This window comes from Aphis gossypii, chromosome X (genome assembly GCF_020184175.1).
Source record: "Aphis gossypii isolate Hap1 chromosome X, ASM2018417v2, whole genome shotgun sequence".
NCBI lineage: Eukaryota > Metazoa > Arthropoda > Insecta > Hemiptera > Aphididae > Aphis > Aphis gossypii.
Window position 1 is genome coordinate 39,546,244 of NC_065533.1, and position 19,308 is coordinate 39,565,551.

Below are 19,308 nucleotides of genomic sequence, written 5' to 3' on the forward strand. Positions count from 1 at the left end.
TATACATTTTAATTTTAAATACAAAATTAAAGAATAGAGTAGAATTTACATAACAAAAATAGATTGACCGCCTCTGAGTTTGGAAAATATATAAACTTGGGTCTAAAACGTAACGAGCCAAGTCTGTATTAAATATTTTATACAACTTTTTTTTTAGCAACGACTCAACAAAATATATGATACAATAAGAGGAAAATGAGAAGTCAGCGTTTTCTAACACATTTTAAATAAACCTGTAAGATCAACAGGATTAATTATTATTGATAATTAATTACCGTTTTTAACTGCTTCTCCAGATGGCTTAATAAATAAGGATTATCTTTTAGAAATAAAATGTCTAATGATATATCATTTGAATTCTGAAGATGCTATTACAAAAAAAAAAGTAAAAATAAAAAAAAATAGAATTGCGAAATAATAAATTGTTAATTTCAAATAAAATTAACTGATTCTTATTATTACCAAGTAAGAGGGTAACTTCTCATCTCTAAAAAAATATTTTGCTACTTCTGTATTTGGATTTCTTAAAGTACCTACTTATATCCTTTACGAAAAAATAAAAAGAGATTTAATTAATTAAATTAATTTAATTAACTTCCATAATTATTGTTTATTGCCTGAAATAATAGTTTATCCACGCGACACGCTATGATAGAAATTTACATTGAGAGATGGTCTGAATGAGTAAAACTAATTATCTATTATTATTTTTTTTTAACATTTTTTCCAGTTTAAATATTGTATAGGTACATTACATTATGGTAATTGTATACAATATAAAAGAATAATAAATAGTATTATTACAATACTGTTTTTGTTTTACATTTTTTATGCTAACCCACCTCTATAAATTATTCTTTCTTATATAATATCTACATAATAATATGGAAATAATATTTACTAAGTATGTAAGTCGTAAGGTGTACTTATGTATACTTATTATTACTATCTATAATAATAGCTACCTACCAAGTGAACTATTTTATGTATTTTAAAAAAATATGGATAAAATTGCACAGAATAATTGTATCGCAGTATAGCAACTGTAATTTTTTATTTATGTATGTAGTTGTGTAGACATACTAAATTGCAATAATGATAAATAATCGGATTACTGACATTGATTGGGCTCATCGTGTCTTCACTATATAATAGTAATTAAAGTAGCTAGTGTAATATACACATATAACAGCATAGTATAATAATATATATTAATAATGTAGTTTATTATTTAATTTTGTCGAAATAGTATCAATAAAATTAAATCAAGTGGGTAACGTTCCACTATACAGTATAGATATCGAGTGGACCTCGGATATATAATAAGTCACTATACAATTTAAATGAAATAATAGTATCATTGCATTATTGTACACGAAAAACGATTCTGAACGGAGACGATTTTTCTACCTAGAATGTATTATTTTCTAATGGATGGCAAAAAGGTGATTTATGTTTTAATAACCTGAATACCCCAAAATTAAATCATGATGTACAGATGACAATCCCGATTTAAACAACTGGGATGTATGTTTCAAGTTTCTACGACTAGAGTATTTTTAACTACCTATAGTAAAAATCAAAAAATTATTTGGTAATAAATCGTTATTTTACGAGTGAATTTTGGATATCGTAAAAATGTAAACTAAAGATCACATATTTCTAATCGGCAAAGTTCAAGTTCTTTTATAATTATCATAAGCCAAACTCATGGAAAATCTTGTATTCAATTTTCAATTCTTAGCTACTTATACAACATTTTTTTTATATGTTAATTACAAAATGATTTGCAAATATTCATGATTTTGACGAATTGTCTTTTTGAATTATCTTCTAAAATCATAAAATAATATAATTTAACAACTGGTCTTCAAAAAAGCACTGTGAATTTAATTGGCCAAAAAAGTTTAATTTTAAAAGAAGAAAAGTATTGGTCTTAATCGTATTATAATATAGCTAAGTGTTCGTGCAGATATTATAATAATTGTAGCTTGTAGGAAGCTTTTGTGTGATCAAATTTAGATAACGGAAAGAAATAAATTTTAGTTAAGACACAAATTTTAAAAAATCAAAATCATATTCAGCATTATAATTTCACTATTTAGATATTAACTAACAAATATATATACCTATAATATATATTTGTTGTATTAACATAAAATTTTTATAATGTAATTTACTTTATTTTTTAAAACATTTTTTTGGCAACATGTGAAGCTTGTATTCTGATTTTTCCTGATTTTTTATTCTTCGTTTTTGTATTATTATATTCAAACGTGATGATTTGTGCTGTAACTTTTTTTAAATACCATATTGTAATTTGTAAGTAACGTATTTATAAAATTGTTGAGATTCAACTAGTTTGTCATAATTTAAGAGCTTGTTCAGTGTTACATTTAAGGAGAAAAATATTGATTACCTATACCTTTATTTGGGAGCCAATTCAATTACTCTGACAACTATTCCTGTATAGGTATATATTTTGATGGTGATTAGATTTATACACACTTCAAAGAAAAAGCACTGCTGTTTTTTTGTGGCTAGGTACCTAACCTTTATTATTTATTTTATTTTTTATATCACAAGTAGAATTTTTGATATTCGTAACTGTGGCCCCTTACTTATTTAAAAGCCCAGGCACGTAGCTTGAAAACATTCCCAAGAGGACCGATATTTTTTGACCTATGTATCTTGATCTTACTCATAATTCACAAACTCGCGTGGGCCTTTATCACCCTTCTTCCACCCGGATATCCACATTCCATGAGATTAGAAGGTATAAGAATCAAGTAGAAATACAAACATTTCAGTTTCGAGTGTTAAAGCTTGTCCCATCAATGAAAATATTACACATATAATGTATACCTACTTTTGGTACATAATCAAAAATATAATTTTTTTTTATCATAAGAGTATATTAGTTATGTAGTTATGTACAATAGGAATTTAGTATTTGCCTATTTAAACTTAAGACATTGAGTAATAATATATTATTATTCTACATAATGTATCTTACAAGCTAGGTACCTACAATAGGCACAAAATAAAATACATTATTAATAATATTAATGATACAGTTTAAATTATATTAAATTCTTATAATATATCTTTTTAAATTCTATTTTTATGATTTGTATTTAGTCTTAATTTAGATTTTGTATTAGAAACACTCAAACACTTGTACGCTCAATAGTCGCTCATTCATAAAATATTAATGTACAAAGTAAAAAAAAAGTATTAATTAATTACATTGCGTGTTTATTACAGTTTTTAAATATATATGTATATATTAATATATAATATATAATATATAATTGCAATTACGTACTCGTATTTCACAACAATATTTTTTTCCTGTCAGGTAATAAATATTACTGTTCGAAGGGCAGTTTTAAAATTTTCAAGAACACATGAACACGAAGTACTATTTAGATTCTATACATCCATCAATGCGATTATTATTATTTTCAAATGGTTAATTAGCATTAGTTAATCACTCTTTTTACAATATAAACAATAATACTTTTTGTAAGATTTCTTTTCTCGTGTTAGATTTCTTATTTTTATAATACATTTTTTCAAAATATTTTATTTACATGTATAATTTTTGGCTCTACTTTTCGATTATATACATGCTGTATAAACCACAACGAAAATCTAATTTTTACCCTTTAAGAAAATGGTTAGGAAGAGTACAAAATTAAAAAATAAAACAAAGGTTGTTTGTATTTTTATATTATTAAATTAACAACGTATTAAAAACTTTATCATATTAAAACAATAAATTGTAGTTTTTGCTTAGCCTAACTATAAATGTGTAGGTAAAACATTTAAGTATACACGATTGAAATATAATTATTACACCACTCGAATAAAATTGTAGTAGATATTTTGTAAGAAAATAAGTAATTTTTAATTTTTAATTAATAAATTATCTATATACCCACCTATTTATTCTGCAAGTTAAATATTTTACACACGTGGTTCAAATATAATAATTAACAAAAATAATAAGATTAACTACTTCTTATAACCTAGTCTCCACAATATGGATACATCTCTGAAGTGGAAATACATTTCTTGAAAATATTGATTTTACAAGTGTGTGAGTGTGTGACATGTATACAATAAATTATAATCAAAAAGGAATCTCAAGAATTTACAATAGAGGAAAAATCGTTACAAATTAAAATCATTATTATTACACAGGATAAAATGGATGTTATATCATATTAAAATCAGTAGTGGATTCAATATTTCTGCAGATCCAGATGAGCTATTCAACTAATACTAATATAAAAAAATCGTAACGTTTAAATGTTTGTCTGACAATGATTTGAAAAATATTAAATTATAATCAAACTTTTATTATTACATGAATTCATTTTAATTGTTTCTACCTATATAGATTATAAATTTCTTATTTATCTAACTATCGTGTATAGTTAATTAATCATAATAACTATTATATAACTGTACTGAAAAATTCTGAAAATATTTAAAAAAAAAACTAAATCTATACAAAAAAAACTTCAATAAATACCCCCTCCATATTTATACCTTGTATTCAGACATGTCCTGAAGGGCTGCAGAAGTATTACAAAGAAAACGATCAAAGTGTCCTTAAAAAAGAAAAACGCACATGTCAGTGGAAATTCGGTAAGGACGTTTGAAAGAAAAGTCCCTCCCCGAGCATTCTCCTGTAAGATCCGATACTGCAGATTTAGGTGTCTATATAATAAACACATGAGTATGTGACATTGTATAATATTATGTATAGGTACTCATAAAACATTGTCGTACATCAGAACTTGAGCAACGCGTCCGTGTCTCGTATGATGTCGTTGACGTTTATGATTGAAAACGTGTGCGGGGCGGTGACGTTTTCGCGATCTGCAGTGTTCGATGACCGCCGATTGTCGACGGTTTTCGACGGGTTCACAAAGCGCATGTTCCGCCTGTTGGCGTTCGTCCTGTTTGGGTCGTCGGACGGGCGTCCCGAGCAGCTCGCTAGAGAGCTGCGAAACGTATCTTTAATGTCCACCCGTTTCAATGCCAGCGATTTTTTTTTGATTTTCCTCTTGAATAACGGGTGTGTCTCCCGCTGCCGGTACAACACGGTTTTTCGTTTCCTATCTCGTTTCTTGATGCACTTGACGGCCACGTCCTGCGCCGTCAGCACGCCGGTCGATTTGAAGTAGTCGGAACATGCTAGCACCACGCACCGGCCGATGGTGTAAACTGTCAAGTGACTCGTATGTAAGGAAAGTGTATACGCGAGCACCGTTTGTTTGTTTGTCTTAAATCATTAGAGGAAATATTGGTATTTTTTTAAATTATAGGTACTTAACTATGGTACTACAGAATAGATGTGCCGTTGCTTAATAATACGTGACGTATGCACATATATATATATATATATATATATATATATGTAATAATTTATTTGTTATGTGCTTACATAGAAGTACATAATAGACCTTTTTAAGGGGGGGGGGTGCTTTTTCAAAAAGTAGTTTTGAAATTAACAACTTTATAATTTATACCATTTGTGGTAAATTATTTCTCGTATTGTTCTTATGTTAATAACTGTATAACATAAATAAATTATATGTATACATTAGGAACAAAATAAAAAGCAATTATTAAACGGTTGGGGGAGGGATAAAGTTATTCATCATGGTATAATTTATGATACTAAGACTAGGTAATTAAAAACAATTTGTAGTTTAAGTACCTCTAGTTTAAATACTTGATATTGCACTTCTGTATCCGTTTATATATTATATACTCACACACACAAATTTATATAATTAGACAAATAGAAAATATATAATAGTACATAATACACCGCACCGTATACCTTGTTCACGTAAACCGTGAATAAATAACTTTATAAATTATAAACTAAAACAGATGATAAAACATGCCACAATGAATGTTTAAATTTAGAATTTCGAGTTATGCTGCATACTTATACCAACTTTCCAGTTCGCCTCATGCTTGGCATCGTCCTCGGTTGACATAGCCATAGCTAATTTCTATCTCCCCCTCACAACATCAGTGGCGGTATTTGTTGAAATTCTCGAAACTTTACAAAATGTTTGTACACACAACTTCTGGTAGGTTTACTCCTGTTTAATCAATCTGGCCTATATTGAAATCATTCTGGTGTTTAAACAATTCGCCCGATCTATGCGAATCGAATTATATATTATGTAGACCATGCAATTACGCAAATATAAACCAAAAACTTAAACAATTATGATTCGTCGGTTATAGAATAAATAGGCGCATAAATACGTTACTAGAAGAGACGGCGCATCAGGGTAAATAACTCATATGATGCTTTGATCGTCGTAATACATATACATAATGCAGTACCTACAAGGTTGAAAAAGTTAAATAATTTTTTTTAAATTGTTAGTCGTCAAGTTAAGTTAATATAGAAACATATGATGGGCTAGTGGATTGGTACCGCTCTGTTATACATTAGGTATCAAGTGGTTAATTGGAATGGGTGTGTTAAAAATTGTTTTTCGTATCTATTGGTATGATGATAAATTACTGAATATAGATTTACATTTAAATTATTTCAAAATTTATTAATAAAAATCTTGTAATATTTTATGTTATTTATTAAATTTATTGGTATAGTTTAATATGAGTTGGTAAAAAGTAAAGTTTTGATAACTTTTTCACAAAATTTATTACGATTGTTTCGGTTATACAACTATATAATATGTTATATATTTATGTCTTGTGCATATTAGGATACATACTGTATTAAATCATTACTTGTTATCATGGGCGCCCATAAGTAAAATTTTAGGGGGGGTCAAAATAAACAATTCTCAAATGTAAAGATAATAGTTTATTGAGTTACAAGTTTTTAATATTTTTTGTCCAGGGGGGGCAAGTGCCCTATCTTGCCCCTCCCAATGGGCGCCCATGCTTGTTATTGATTTAACTATTTTATACACGGTATGAATATGTCTATTGTTGTTTAATATAGCGGTTTGTCTTTATTTTTAAAAATATGTTTATTAAATTACTTTGATTTATAATAATCAAAAACATTTTAAATACAGAAAAACAATTCATTAGACTATTAGAGTATTTATATAATATCGCGTTTGAATTACAGAAGTTTGTATCACAACAGGATACTTCTTAAGTAAGAAAAACATTCCAAAGATTTTGAAAGTCTGGTCTGAGTAACTATATTTAAAAATTTCGAAAATCAGAATAAAAGTAAATGTATTATTAAAGAAAAACAATAGGAGTGAGTATTCTTAGTGAATTACCCAGAGTTCTGACCCTGTAAATAATGTAATATGGGTATTATATATAATATATATATATATAAGTGTACCTATATATATATATATATAGTATGTGCCCGTAGAATTTTCCCGGAAACAGCACTCGGTGCAGATATTATATTGTTATCGCAAAACACACCCCAAAGCAAATACAAAGGATACAGGAATCTTCAGTGAACGGAATCATGGTTTTTGGAGAAACACTGAAGCCATACTGCGATACGAACAACGTATAACAATTGACTTTCTCCTTCAGCGATTGACACAAAAACCTGCAACACAAAGTCCACGGTCTAACAACGTATTATATATAGGTATAATATTATAACTGTAGTGACTGATCTGTGGCTTATACATTGTACCTATCTATTGTAAAATGTTTGTATTTTGTTGTTGCACTACGATTATATATTTTATTACATTTTCCTGTATTACACTCCATACACATTTTTTATATAACTGATTGGAGAATTTTACAAGTACCTACGTGTAAGAATGTATACATAATGTGTATACTGTATATTATACATATTATAATAAGCGTGTACCTATGTTAAAAGTTTGTGTTCGTAACTCTTGTTAAATAGTTCATACAATTTAATTTATAATCATTTTTAATCACCCTTACTACAGCGAGTTGTTAAATAAATATAAAAAAAACTAAATTAAAAATATGTACTACACGTTATATTATAATAGTTACCCTATTTGCTATACTGCACATTACGTATTTATTTTGTTACTGTAAGTATTGTACCGTGTATAAATATGTATGTTTTTTTGAACGTTTTACACCTACACATTTCACCATCTATAATGTGTAAAAAAATAATAACTTTGTGTTACAACAAAATGTAAATGCCTAATAAAATAGCCATGTAATATATAACCCAGTGCTCAGTGTTAAAACATCCACTGACCTGTATAACTTTTATATTATTTTTGACGGTTTTCAAATATTTTAATACGATACACTGCATTTGTTTCACACGACCTCACAATAAATATATAATATATTACCATATGTTCATAAAGTTTAATATATTGTATCATGATAATGATTCAGTTGCTCTTGCCACCCCTAAGAGGTTGAAGATTTAGATTAGGGAAATGAAATGAAATGTATTTTTAGCTCAAATTGTATTGATCTTAAATGTAAAAGTTAAAAATTAACTGTAAACAACCGTTATTACGCCGTGATAGATTCAGAATGTAAGTTATGATCTTTATACTCATTGGCGCAACTAGGGTCAATTTTTTTTTTTTGGGGGGGGAGGGGGGGCTAGAACAAATGCAATGCGTGTATATTTTGTTTATGAAATGTGCAACATTGATAATATCTGAAATAATAATAATATTTGAGGGCTAGTCAAATATTTGGGGGGCTAAGACCCTCAAGCCCCCCTAATTGCGTCTATGTTTATACTAAAGATAACATTAAAATTATCTGCTATCTTATATCCTATCGTAAAAGAAGAAGATGAAGAAAAATTAATGTTTTTTTATTACATAGAAACTTGGAATAGATAAATTATATTTTCGTAAAATTAACTTCTTTTTTTTTTTTAATTAAAATTTCTATACTAAAACTGACATATTAATTATTTTGATTTATCGCCAAAGTGAGAAAATAAATTATAGGTAGTATAAATAATCATAGCTAATAAAATAATACATAACATATACTACTGCAGTGTATACTGACAGAGTTTTAACTGCACGGTTGAGTGTATATAGTGAATATAACCTACACAACGCCAAACTCACCCAAGAATCCATTTGGACATTATAGGTTATTATTTCATAATTGAAAATGATAAATGCTACTCTACCCTAGTGAAGAACCCAGTTTATTTTTGGTCATCAGCCTTAAGATTTTATAATGTATTATTTTGTATACATAGTCTGAATTAAGGTGAAAAGAAAAATGCACTTGAGTTAAGTTTTTCATGGTATAACAACAAAATACTGTTGTATGGTATAACATATAGGTAATATAGTTTGTATATGTATAAAAATACTATACATGCATATACTGCAGGTATACTTTACATATTATATATAGGTACAATAGGTACACGTATATAAATTCTTAATTAGTAACATGCTAGGGTAATTTTTGTCCATATAGTATGAAAGCTATTATTTTTTTTCAAAAATATTTTAAGAGGATTATGTCAGCGTCTAATCTTACGCGCAACATCCTCGACACGGCAATTTTGCATTCAACAGAACCAACCTAAACCTGTGTTTTCAGCTTTAATATCAGAGTGAATTGACTCATAATATCATACTTAAAAATAATACCATCATCTGTATATTTTATACGTCGGAGTAATTTGTACATTTTTGCGATATTTAATTTTTTTTCCGCTAATTATGTACAATATGCAAAATAATCGACTTAAAAATTCTTTTACCTCAATTTAAAATTAAAATATCGTAAAAATCTCATGTACCAACATAGATGATACTGTTCTTCACTTTAAATTTGATAACAGGTCAATTAATTTTAATGGTAAGGCTAACCACACAGCACAAGGTTGAATCTATTGAATAATTTTTACTATGTTGACTTGTTGTGAGTAGGTGGTGCGGGTGGTGGGCCAGAAAAAAACTGCGATATCCTGTGCTGACATCCGCTAAACATATTTTATTCATCTCGAAGCTATTTTAGTTCCACACTAAAAAGTATAAACTAATTTATTTTGCTTTGATAAACATCTATTTTAATGTAGAGACGCGCCTACTTATAAAAATGACTTTATACATTGTACATCATAAGTTATTATTATGGCAATTTAAAAAATACTAAAATTATACCCAGTTAGGTTAAATTTTTTTTATACGCACTTGAAGTTCAAATTTTCATAAATAGCTCATAAGTAGGTACTATAACTAAAAAGTATGTGTATATAAACATTTGTTTTTAAGCATACTTTAAGTTATAATTTGGACTAAATAACTTTCATAATAATATAAAAAAATATACTTAAAAATAAACTTAATAATATGGGTTGACAGACCTTTTGTTTATTTTGTAATTACAAATTAATAAACTTTCCAAACAATAACAAAAAAATAATGGTTTAAAAACTATTAAGTATTTATAAATTCACAATGCCGTAACTAGACAAAAAAAATGATGTGGTTAAGCAAACGCCATATTTACTAACTTCAAACTAGAATATTATATTTTTAATTCTTTTCTACATTCACATGCAAGATTGAAATTCGTATCCAAATAACAATTAATTACCTTCGTATTACCTGTCAGCTGTCACTGATTAGTCAATAATAATTTCAGTAGTTTTTTTTATTATTAATGTTTTGCTATTATTTCACCAATAAATAATTTTACAATAAATTAACCCACATAATACATTTCAATGAAAACACGTAAAACTCGACTGTACATTTATCGGACAATAACAATATATTATCGATAACTCTACTATACAATGTACTGTAGAAATTTTTTAAGGATTACATGGATTTGGTTTTATCGTTTGCATTATACTCAAATACTCAACACATTACGGACTAGCACAATACACAAATCAAAGCCGACCAATTCGCTAGCAATTTTACATTAGTAGGTAGGTAGGTATATTATGTGGGCGTCCTAATTTTTGCTAGTAATTTGGTCCAAAAAATAATTAATCATCCGCAGTGCACAATTTAAATCAATCAACTATTATTAAAATTTAACTCAAGACAAGTTGCATCGTTTATATTATCAATAAATTAATTTGTTTTTATAACTTACCAATAGTTTAAAATCGATTATAATAATCAATCTAATCGCGATAATGAATTTCATATGATATCTAAAAAATATAGATACCTATTCATTTATAATATATGTATATAAATATAGTATATTATAATATATAATATTATTAATTATTATATAAAGGACAATGTTGTTGCCGACAAATTGCATACAATGATTCTATACACGACTATAATATACTTGATATGTAATGAAGAACATAATGTGACTTATAAATAACTCATTTTGAACATATTCCTTTAATATTATCTAACCTAACGCTATAAAGCAATTTGACACACGTTTTCCACGCATCGAACATTTATTATTACATAATGTCATAATGATAATAACTCATATCATAAAATAATTGAAAATATAATCATAACAAATTGTCAACTGTCAAGTCATTAAGGTTTTAAAAATAGTACCTATGGAAATATTTGAAGTTATCTTGATGGAATGTAGATATCAATAAAGCCCTAATTACAAAATGTCAGGTTATCGCTAGATGAAGTCAGGTTAAAAGAAATTATTAAAATTGTTATACCTAATTAGCGGTTGTGTATACGACTAATAAATAAATAAGTGATAATATATCGATGATATAATGGATATTATAATAGTATTATAATTAATTTTTTTTTTAAATTTACTCAAATTAGTAGAAATTTCTTATTATATTTTTCTAATTATTAATAAAATCGATTTTTATCCGCAGATAATATATTATAGAGTTTTTCCGGTTCTTGGCTGAAAACATTGTGGAGCTACTAAATCTAATACGAGATAATCTGTGATCATTAACAATAATACTAATTATTGGTGATCGCGAATCGTGATTTATTTTTGGGATATTAGAAAAGTTTCTCATCTATTCGCCAATAGATCAATTCGTTACTTATTTTATTATTACTACGCCGTTGACATGCTTGAAAACTATAAAAATATCTGTTTAATCTAGAAAAATAACGGAATACCAATCTAAAATGTAGTTCATCGGTAACGACACACATCATTTTTGAGTTGGAACAAAATTTAGATGAGGAGGATTTATGGAGGGAGTGCTAACTACTCGGACTAGCGGAATTGACATATTTTAAGGGCTTTTAATTTAGTACCACATACTCGTATTTATAATATTATAATTATTACTTATTAATTATTATATATTGCGTATTTGCGTGTAATATAGAATACGCAATAAGTAATAAATAATACGTTTAACCCGTATAGAAATACAAATATTCAAAAAAAAAAATGTTGATTTTGAAAATAAAAATTTCATACTTCTTAATTTTCTTCATGGGATTTAATATAATATCAGCGTAATAGGAAATTAACACGTTATATACGATATAACAATTTGTTTCAGTAAAATCTAAAATATTTTTTTCGTGAAATACTTATGTATTCATAGAATACGTCTATACGAGTTATACATAACACTATTGAACTCTTAATAAGTATTTTTGTTTCATATTGGAGCCTTTAAAATCTTAAATTTGCCTGCAGCTTTTTATGATACTAAATCACATATTCACGTTAATCAATTATTATTATTTTCATCGAAAACAGCAGTCACAAAATGTACAATGTTTTATGTATTTTTCGACAATTTTTGGTCGAAATAAACCTTGAGTAATGAGCAGTTATTGGAATAAGTGGCCGGTGCAAACGTTGTTTTACGTCGGGGACTCCGATATTATGGATATAAAAATATCACAAACGCCATAAATATAGTAAGCAATAACCATGTAGAGTACTGCACTACCGTGTGCAGAAGACTGAATAATGTATTGGAATATATGGACGGATAGAGATTATTATTATTTATTTAATTCTTAAATAAAAATTAACTAGTAGGTGCCTAATACTAGAGATTTGTTTAAAATGTTAAATATTGCATAAAAAAATTTAAAATATAGTATGAGTATCGTTGGTGATTATTTATAATAGGCCTCAACATTTTCTTTTGCATTAAAACCTACAGAATTTTTTAAAAAAAAACCACTACTGGTGTGGAGACGTATGCATCAGCTTAATAAAGAAATTCATCGCAATGTACTAATATTGTAATAGTTATAGATTCGACGAAGTGAATATCGTGCGTTTATACTCTATACCAGTGGTTCCTAATTAGCATCGAGCCACGGACCCCCGCTAAAACTTAAATTGTACGGGGGACCCCTTATTAGTTATTTGTGATTACTTACTTTTCAATTTTGTTTAGTTATAAAAATGAAAAAAAAAACCAGTGTAACTCTGCGTGGAGCATAATTTGAATAATATATAGTATATGTATATATATATATATATATATATATATAATACATTTAATTTTTTAATAATTCGACTAAAATAAAATAAAAATATTACTTCAGTACTACATAACCATGGACTCCCAAACATCAACACGCGGCGGACCCTTGGGGGTCCGCGGACAACCAATTGGTAACCGATGCTCTATACGACTATACTCTATATAATATGTAGGTAGATATATCAAAAGTTATCAAACATTTTAATAAATAGATTCGCCTATACTTAGCAGTGGTTAGTGAACACTTCCGAGTTATTCTGTCATTGCATGAAATGAAATAAGAATCATCACTGTGTAATAATGATAAGTGGTGAATGGTGACCGAATTCTTCGAACAATAACGACGTAGAGATACGCTGTAAGATGTTATAAATAAAATTTCCGAGCAAAGGAAATACTGAAAACTGACAATGTCAAACTGCGTAGAGACGAGTCTGTTTGTTCATGGAAAATATAATAACAAAAGTTATTAGACTAAGTAAGTATATTATTGCCAACAGTCAAATAATTTCATTTTACAGAATTAAAAATAATGGCAATCATTAATTTGTTTAATACCTAATACAACAATTGAGTAATATTACATAACTATATAAGTAAACATACATCCTTATTCTTCCGAGTGGCTTGTATTGATGTTAAGGGGGCTGGAGTAAACATTTTTTTTTTTTTATACATTTAACATACTTCCAGTAGCTCAATTTAAATTTTGAAAACTAATTTTGGTGTTCTTCCTCTAAGTTAGATTAGGTTAGGCTTCTTCTAAGTTATTCATTCATAAGTAAAAAAAAGTTCTATACTTATATAGTGTCATTTAAAAAACAGTATTTTCGGAAAAGAGTAATTTAGTTTATTGTAATAGAAAAATAAAAATATAAAATAATAATAATATAATATAATAATTTTACATTATTTTGATAGCAATTTGGTACATTAATCATAAAATATACTTAGTAATTAGTAATATAGACTGACAAACTGTTTTCGTACAGAATCGTTTTTTGTGTACTAAATATGATTTATCATTGAATTTAAATTTAAGAAATATATTACAGTTACTTACTCCTCGATATGATTAGGTAATTTGATAATATTCGACATCTACTGTACAACAGATTGAGCAGAGTGGTTACTTACTAGTTACTTAACCCATATTTTATTTTATAATTTTTGTATTATGTTGTTTTATTTATAATTTAAAATTGAATAAGTGGAATAATTATTTATATAGGTATTTAAAAATGGTAGGTACTAGTCATATAAAAATATAATGTATGAATGAGATGTTATTTGTTAATAATAATTCTCAGAAATTTATATATTTTCGATCTTTTTCCAAACAGATAAATAATCTGAAATCTTTGTAAGTATTAAGCATTGTATTAATTTAACTAAAATTATCCTTATATTTAATATTAAAACAACTAAATAAAACATATAAGACCTACAGTTTATACAACATTGGGAAATGAGTCCATTACTCATTTCTCAATTTATCCATCTAAATATGTTGAACGAATTGGCGATTAAAGTAAGTACCTAAGAAATAAGTTTTATATTATAAGTGATGAATAAATATTTTGATAATATTTTTGATTTTTTTTCCTAGAAAAACACATTAATAGTATTTACCTACCATTTATTTATAAGAAACTTAATACTATATTATTTATATTGTATTAATTTTGACCGGCGTTCGAGGAAATAACGAATTGTTACAAATAATTAGAGACAATATTATCAAATATTATAGATAGTTGTTTCATAACTCGTAAGCCATAAGTATCCCAGAAATTAGAAACTTCAGATTAATTAGTGTTTTCTCGAAATTGACATACGTTGAAAGTCACTGATCCGATTACTTGGACCGTAAATATATTTCTACTTTGAATATTAAACTAATAACATAAAGTCATAATATTGGTCCCTACCAATATAATAATCCTTATCATTTTATTCGTAGGTTTTTATTCCTCGCAACTTAATTACTATCGTAGTTGACGTTATTTATTCTAATATTCGCCTCATATGCTTCAAAAATTGTTGAACTGTTTACTTAAAAATTGTATATTTTACTTAAAATAAGTGACAAAAATGAAATGGATTTAGATTAGTGTGTTGGGTTTATGTTAACAAAATGTATATAAATAGAAATTGTTATATCTATAGTATTTATTATAAACATTGTATTTATAATAATAATATAATAATATGAGGTATATATGTATTATATCTTAGACGGCTAGAAACATATGTCATTTTACATTCATTATGTATTATCATGGAGTTCAATCATATAGGTATAACTATGTTTAGATTACTTAACAAAATGTATAATAATTATAATAAATAATAATATAATTCTTCGGTTTGCTATATATTTGTTTTGATTATTGGAATATGTAACATGATTACAAAAAAATTGTATTCTTTACAAGATTAATGGTGGATTACATAACAAAATCAATAAACATTAAATTTAACGATTTAAAGTTGAGCTTAATGTTCTTTTAAACACGATTTAGTGACCAATGATTGGTCCATTAAATTGTATTGAATATAGAACCATTAAATTTATTCAATTTTTTATGCAACTCTACAATTATATTTCACGTCAATGTACCATATAGGCCATAATGTATATAATATTATATTGTGATAAATTTGATACTAAACATGTATAATAACAGTATGTGTTTATTTTTATTGACAGTTCGTTTTAGGGTATTTTGCAGAAAATATATGAATATTCATCTCCTCCCTACATTTTTGAAAAAATACATGATGACTTCACAAAATAATAACAATAATAAACGAAGGTGCTTAAGTATTAAAAACCGTTGAAAATGATTGTGATCGCGTGTATAAATAAAACGTTTACGTTTGCAATACTATTGCCGTACTGGCAGTTTCGTGTCTATTTTAGTGGTATAATATTATGCAGTTGTATGCAGCTGTCATGTATGTTTGTAACTGAAGTTGACATGAACTCGCCTATTAAGAAATGTCTATACTTCAAGTTTTATCTGTCACTAGTGTAGAGGCAGTGCCGTAACTAGAGGTTGGTGAAATGCGTGGTTGTCAAGGGTGCATGAAAGTAAGGGGTGCATTTGTGTTAAATCAAATTGGTTTTTGGTATAAAATTTATTTTCTTATAAATTATTCAAAGTTTTATTAGAATTAAGTGTAAATGTACACAATGCATAATGTAAAATGTGTTAAATGTATAATGAACAAAAATGACATACTGCAGTATGTAAATATCTGATATTTATTTATTAGTGTTTACTAATTTTACATTACCTATATAAATATTATATTATATGTTTTATTTTTGCGTGTATAAAATGTATAGCTATATAATAGCTATTAGAACTCATTAACTTTAGACTCAATAATTAAAAAAAATATAGCATTTCAGTATTTTGATCAATACATAAGAATGTAATACAATAAGATTAGATAAATTATACGCATAAAATGAAACAAAAAGAAGCAGCAAAAAATGAAATTCGTCAAGTGTGTCACAGAGGGTAATAATTATACGGTACTATACGTAGAGGATAGTGGACGTAACTTATGCATTTGTCTGTCTCGAAAACATATAACTTTTTGTACAAAATGCGTTCAATGGCTAAAGTACACATACTATGTAGTTGAATATTATATAAAAATGAATTTAGATCTGCTGAACACGTCATACTGTGTATATGTAAAATGAAAACAATAAATTCGGATATTGATTATTGAGTCCTCTTTATGGTATTAATCCGAGAGAGATGTGGAAGGAGTGGTTATAGGATTTGTCCATTGGGATTTCGTTTTACTATCACTTATCAGTAATATATGTGTCGTAATTGTGTACTACCGTATGGTTAACTAAATTTTACTGAAATTTCCCACTTCTTATTATAGCAATATAGGTAATTATTGTTTTTAAATCTTAAGTCAATACACCGGCATACCATACAATAGTATGAATAAATTCGTGATATGAATAGTTTAATATTGTCTAAATATTTTTGAAAATTCATTGTGTATAGAACATAATAATTTATATAGTGATGAAAAGTATTGAGTTTGTAAATGAATATATGATTAATAAATTTGATAACAACAAATAACGATTTTATTATCTAATTTAGTTAGTAAGTTATTGAATATTCAATTTTTTTCATAATTTGAACATCAAATGCTTAAAAAACTGTATGAATAAACTTTTAAAATTTTTGAATTCTAAAAACTTATGAGGAACCTTATATTATGTTTTCAAACCTTAGATATTAAAATAATTTAGTATGAAAAAAAAATTAGTAACATAAATTAAAATTAACATAAAAAAACAAGAGGTCTGCGAGGACAATTGTAAAAAGATAAAATATACATAAAATAATTTAAATTTCATAAGTGGTCGTCTATCCCGAGGGCTATATCGAACAATCACCAAAAAAGTTAAAAATACGTACACAAGCGTAATACGTGATGTAGGTGTACATAGTGTACCTCGCACTATGCATACACGGGAGTGCTTTGTCTACCTCTCATGTTATCTCCGTCGGCGAAGCTCATCGTGTAAAGGATTTCTTAGATCTATTATAATCCAAAAATTATTTTTTACCGTTTGTTAGAACGTTATTACTTATTGTCTAATTTGTCAAGGATTTAATTAAAAGATAAATTATTTAACGTACGTAGATTTTATTTTACATACTAACACTTATTAATATTACAAAATATTTTACGTATAATTTTGTACTGTTGTACACCTAAAATATTTTTGAAGTAAAACTTCTTTTGTAAGGGTGGATCACCTAAAAATTTCGTTACGCTAGACTACAATGACAGATTTTATGGTGGAGGGAAATCGTGAAAAAAAATCCAGCTTATAAAATTTATATTATATTTTATATTGTATATTGGTATAAGCGCGACAGAGCAAATAATGTAATTAAATTATCAGTAATTATTTGTTGCTACTATTCACTGCTATTTCATATTAATTTTATTTTACTCCAATGTTTATAAAATACTAATATTATATATTACAAAATCAAATAACTTACTTTTTTTGTTGACCATGATTGTTAATACTATTGGTTTGTCTTTAAATATTATATTTAAAATATTAAGTTCAGTGAGCAACAGCAACAGTTTTAAAGAAAATAAGACAGTATAAGTATAATAATTAATAATAATATATATTATAATAAACACGTAAAAACAGTCAAGAGCTTAATAAGATTATGAATTGTATATTATTACTTATCTTATTACCTACTGAGATAACAATACAATAATCATTGATATCATTAAAAACTATAAATAAAATAAGCATTAAAATTAATAATAAATTATAATTATATTTAAAAATACGAAAATGAGTTACTTCCATTATCTTGGTAAAATGGTAAATGTTGATTTAAAAATAAAAGTAATATAAGATACGTCTTTTTTTCACCGGGAACATTATCATGGGAGATTATAAATATATTTTAATATTAGGATTTCTAACCTCTGTAGAATAGTTAAGTTACTGTCGTTTTTGTAGGAGATAGAGAAAAAATTCCGTTATCAGATTTCATCAAAAAGCAAAAATTATAAAATTCGAGTTACTTGATACCTTCTTTTTTCATTAGGGGAGTCGATATGAAGTATATATGCGTGAGTGTCTAACGTATTGTAGATTTGTAGTGATATTTTTGTAAGTGCGATTCTGTAGTGGCAGTTTATGTACGTGTTGATTGGCTTACATTAAAAAATTTAAGTCAGTTGTCAATCAAATCTGTCCATGCATAGAGGCAATTAATAAGGTAAGACATTTTTTAATATTATAATTTGACGTGACATGAATTAAAACTATTGACACGATGCTTTGTTTTTAAATG

At 26.8% G+C, this 19,308-nt stretch overlaps 1 protein-coding gene across 1 annotated transcript in view; it reads right to left on the reverse strand.

Moving 5' to 3' along the window:
* Positions 1-3,799: 3,799 nt before the first annotated feature.
* LOC114127160 (cytosolic carboxypeptidase 6-like) overlaps positions 3,800-19,308 on the reverse strand; it is a 50,271-nt gene continuing 34,762 nt past the window's right edge. The window contains exons 11-13 of the mRNA XM_027991309.2: positions 7,488-7,597; positions 4,804-5,241; positions 3,800-4,731 (exon numbers count right to left, since the gene is read on the reverse strand). Of these exons, the coding sequence (XP_027847110.1) occupies positions 4,805-5,241; positions 7,488-7,597 (547 nt within the window). The 3' untranslated portion in view covers positions 3,800-4,731; position 4,804. The remainder of the gene's footprint in view (positions 4,732-4,803; positions 5,242-7,487; positions 7,598-19,308) is intronic.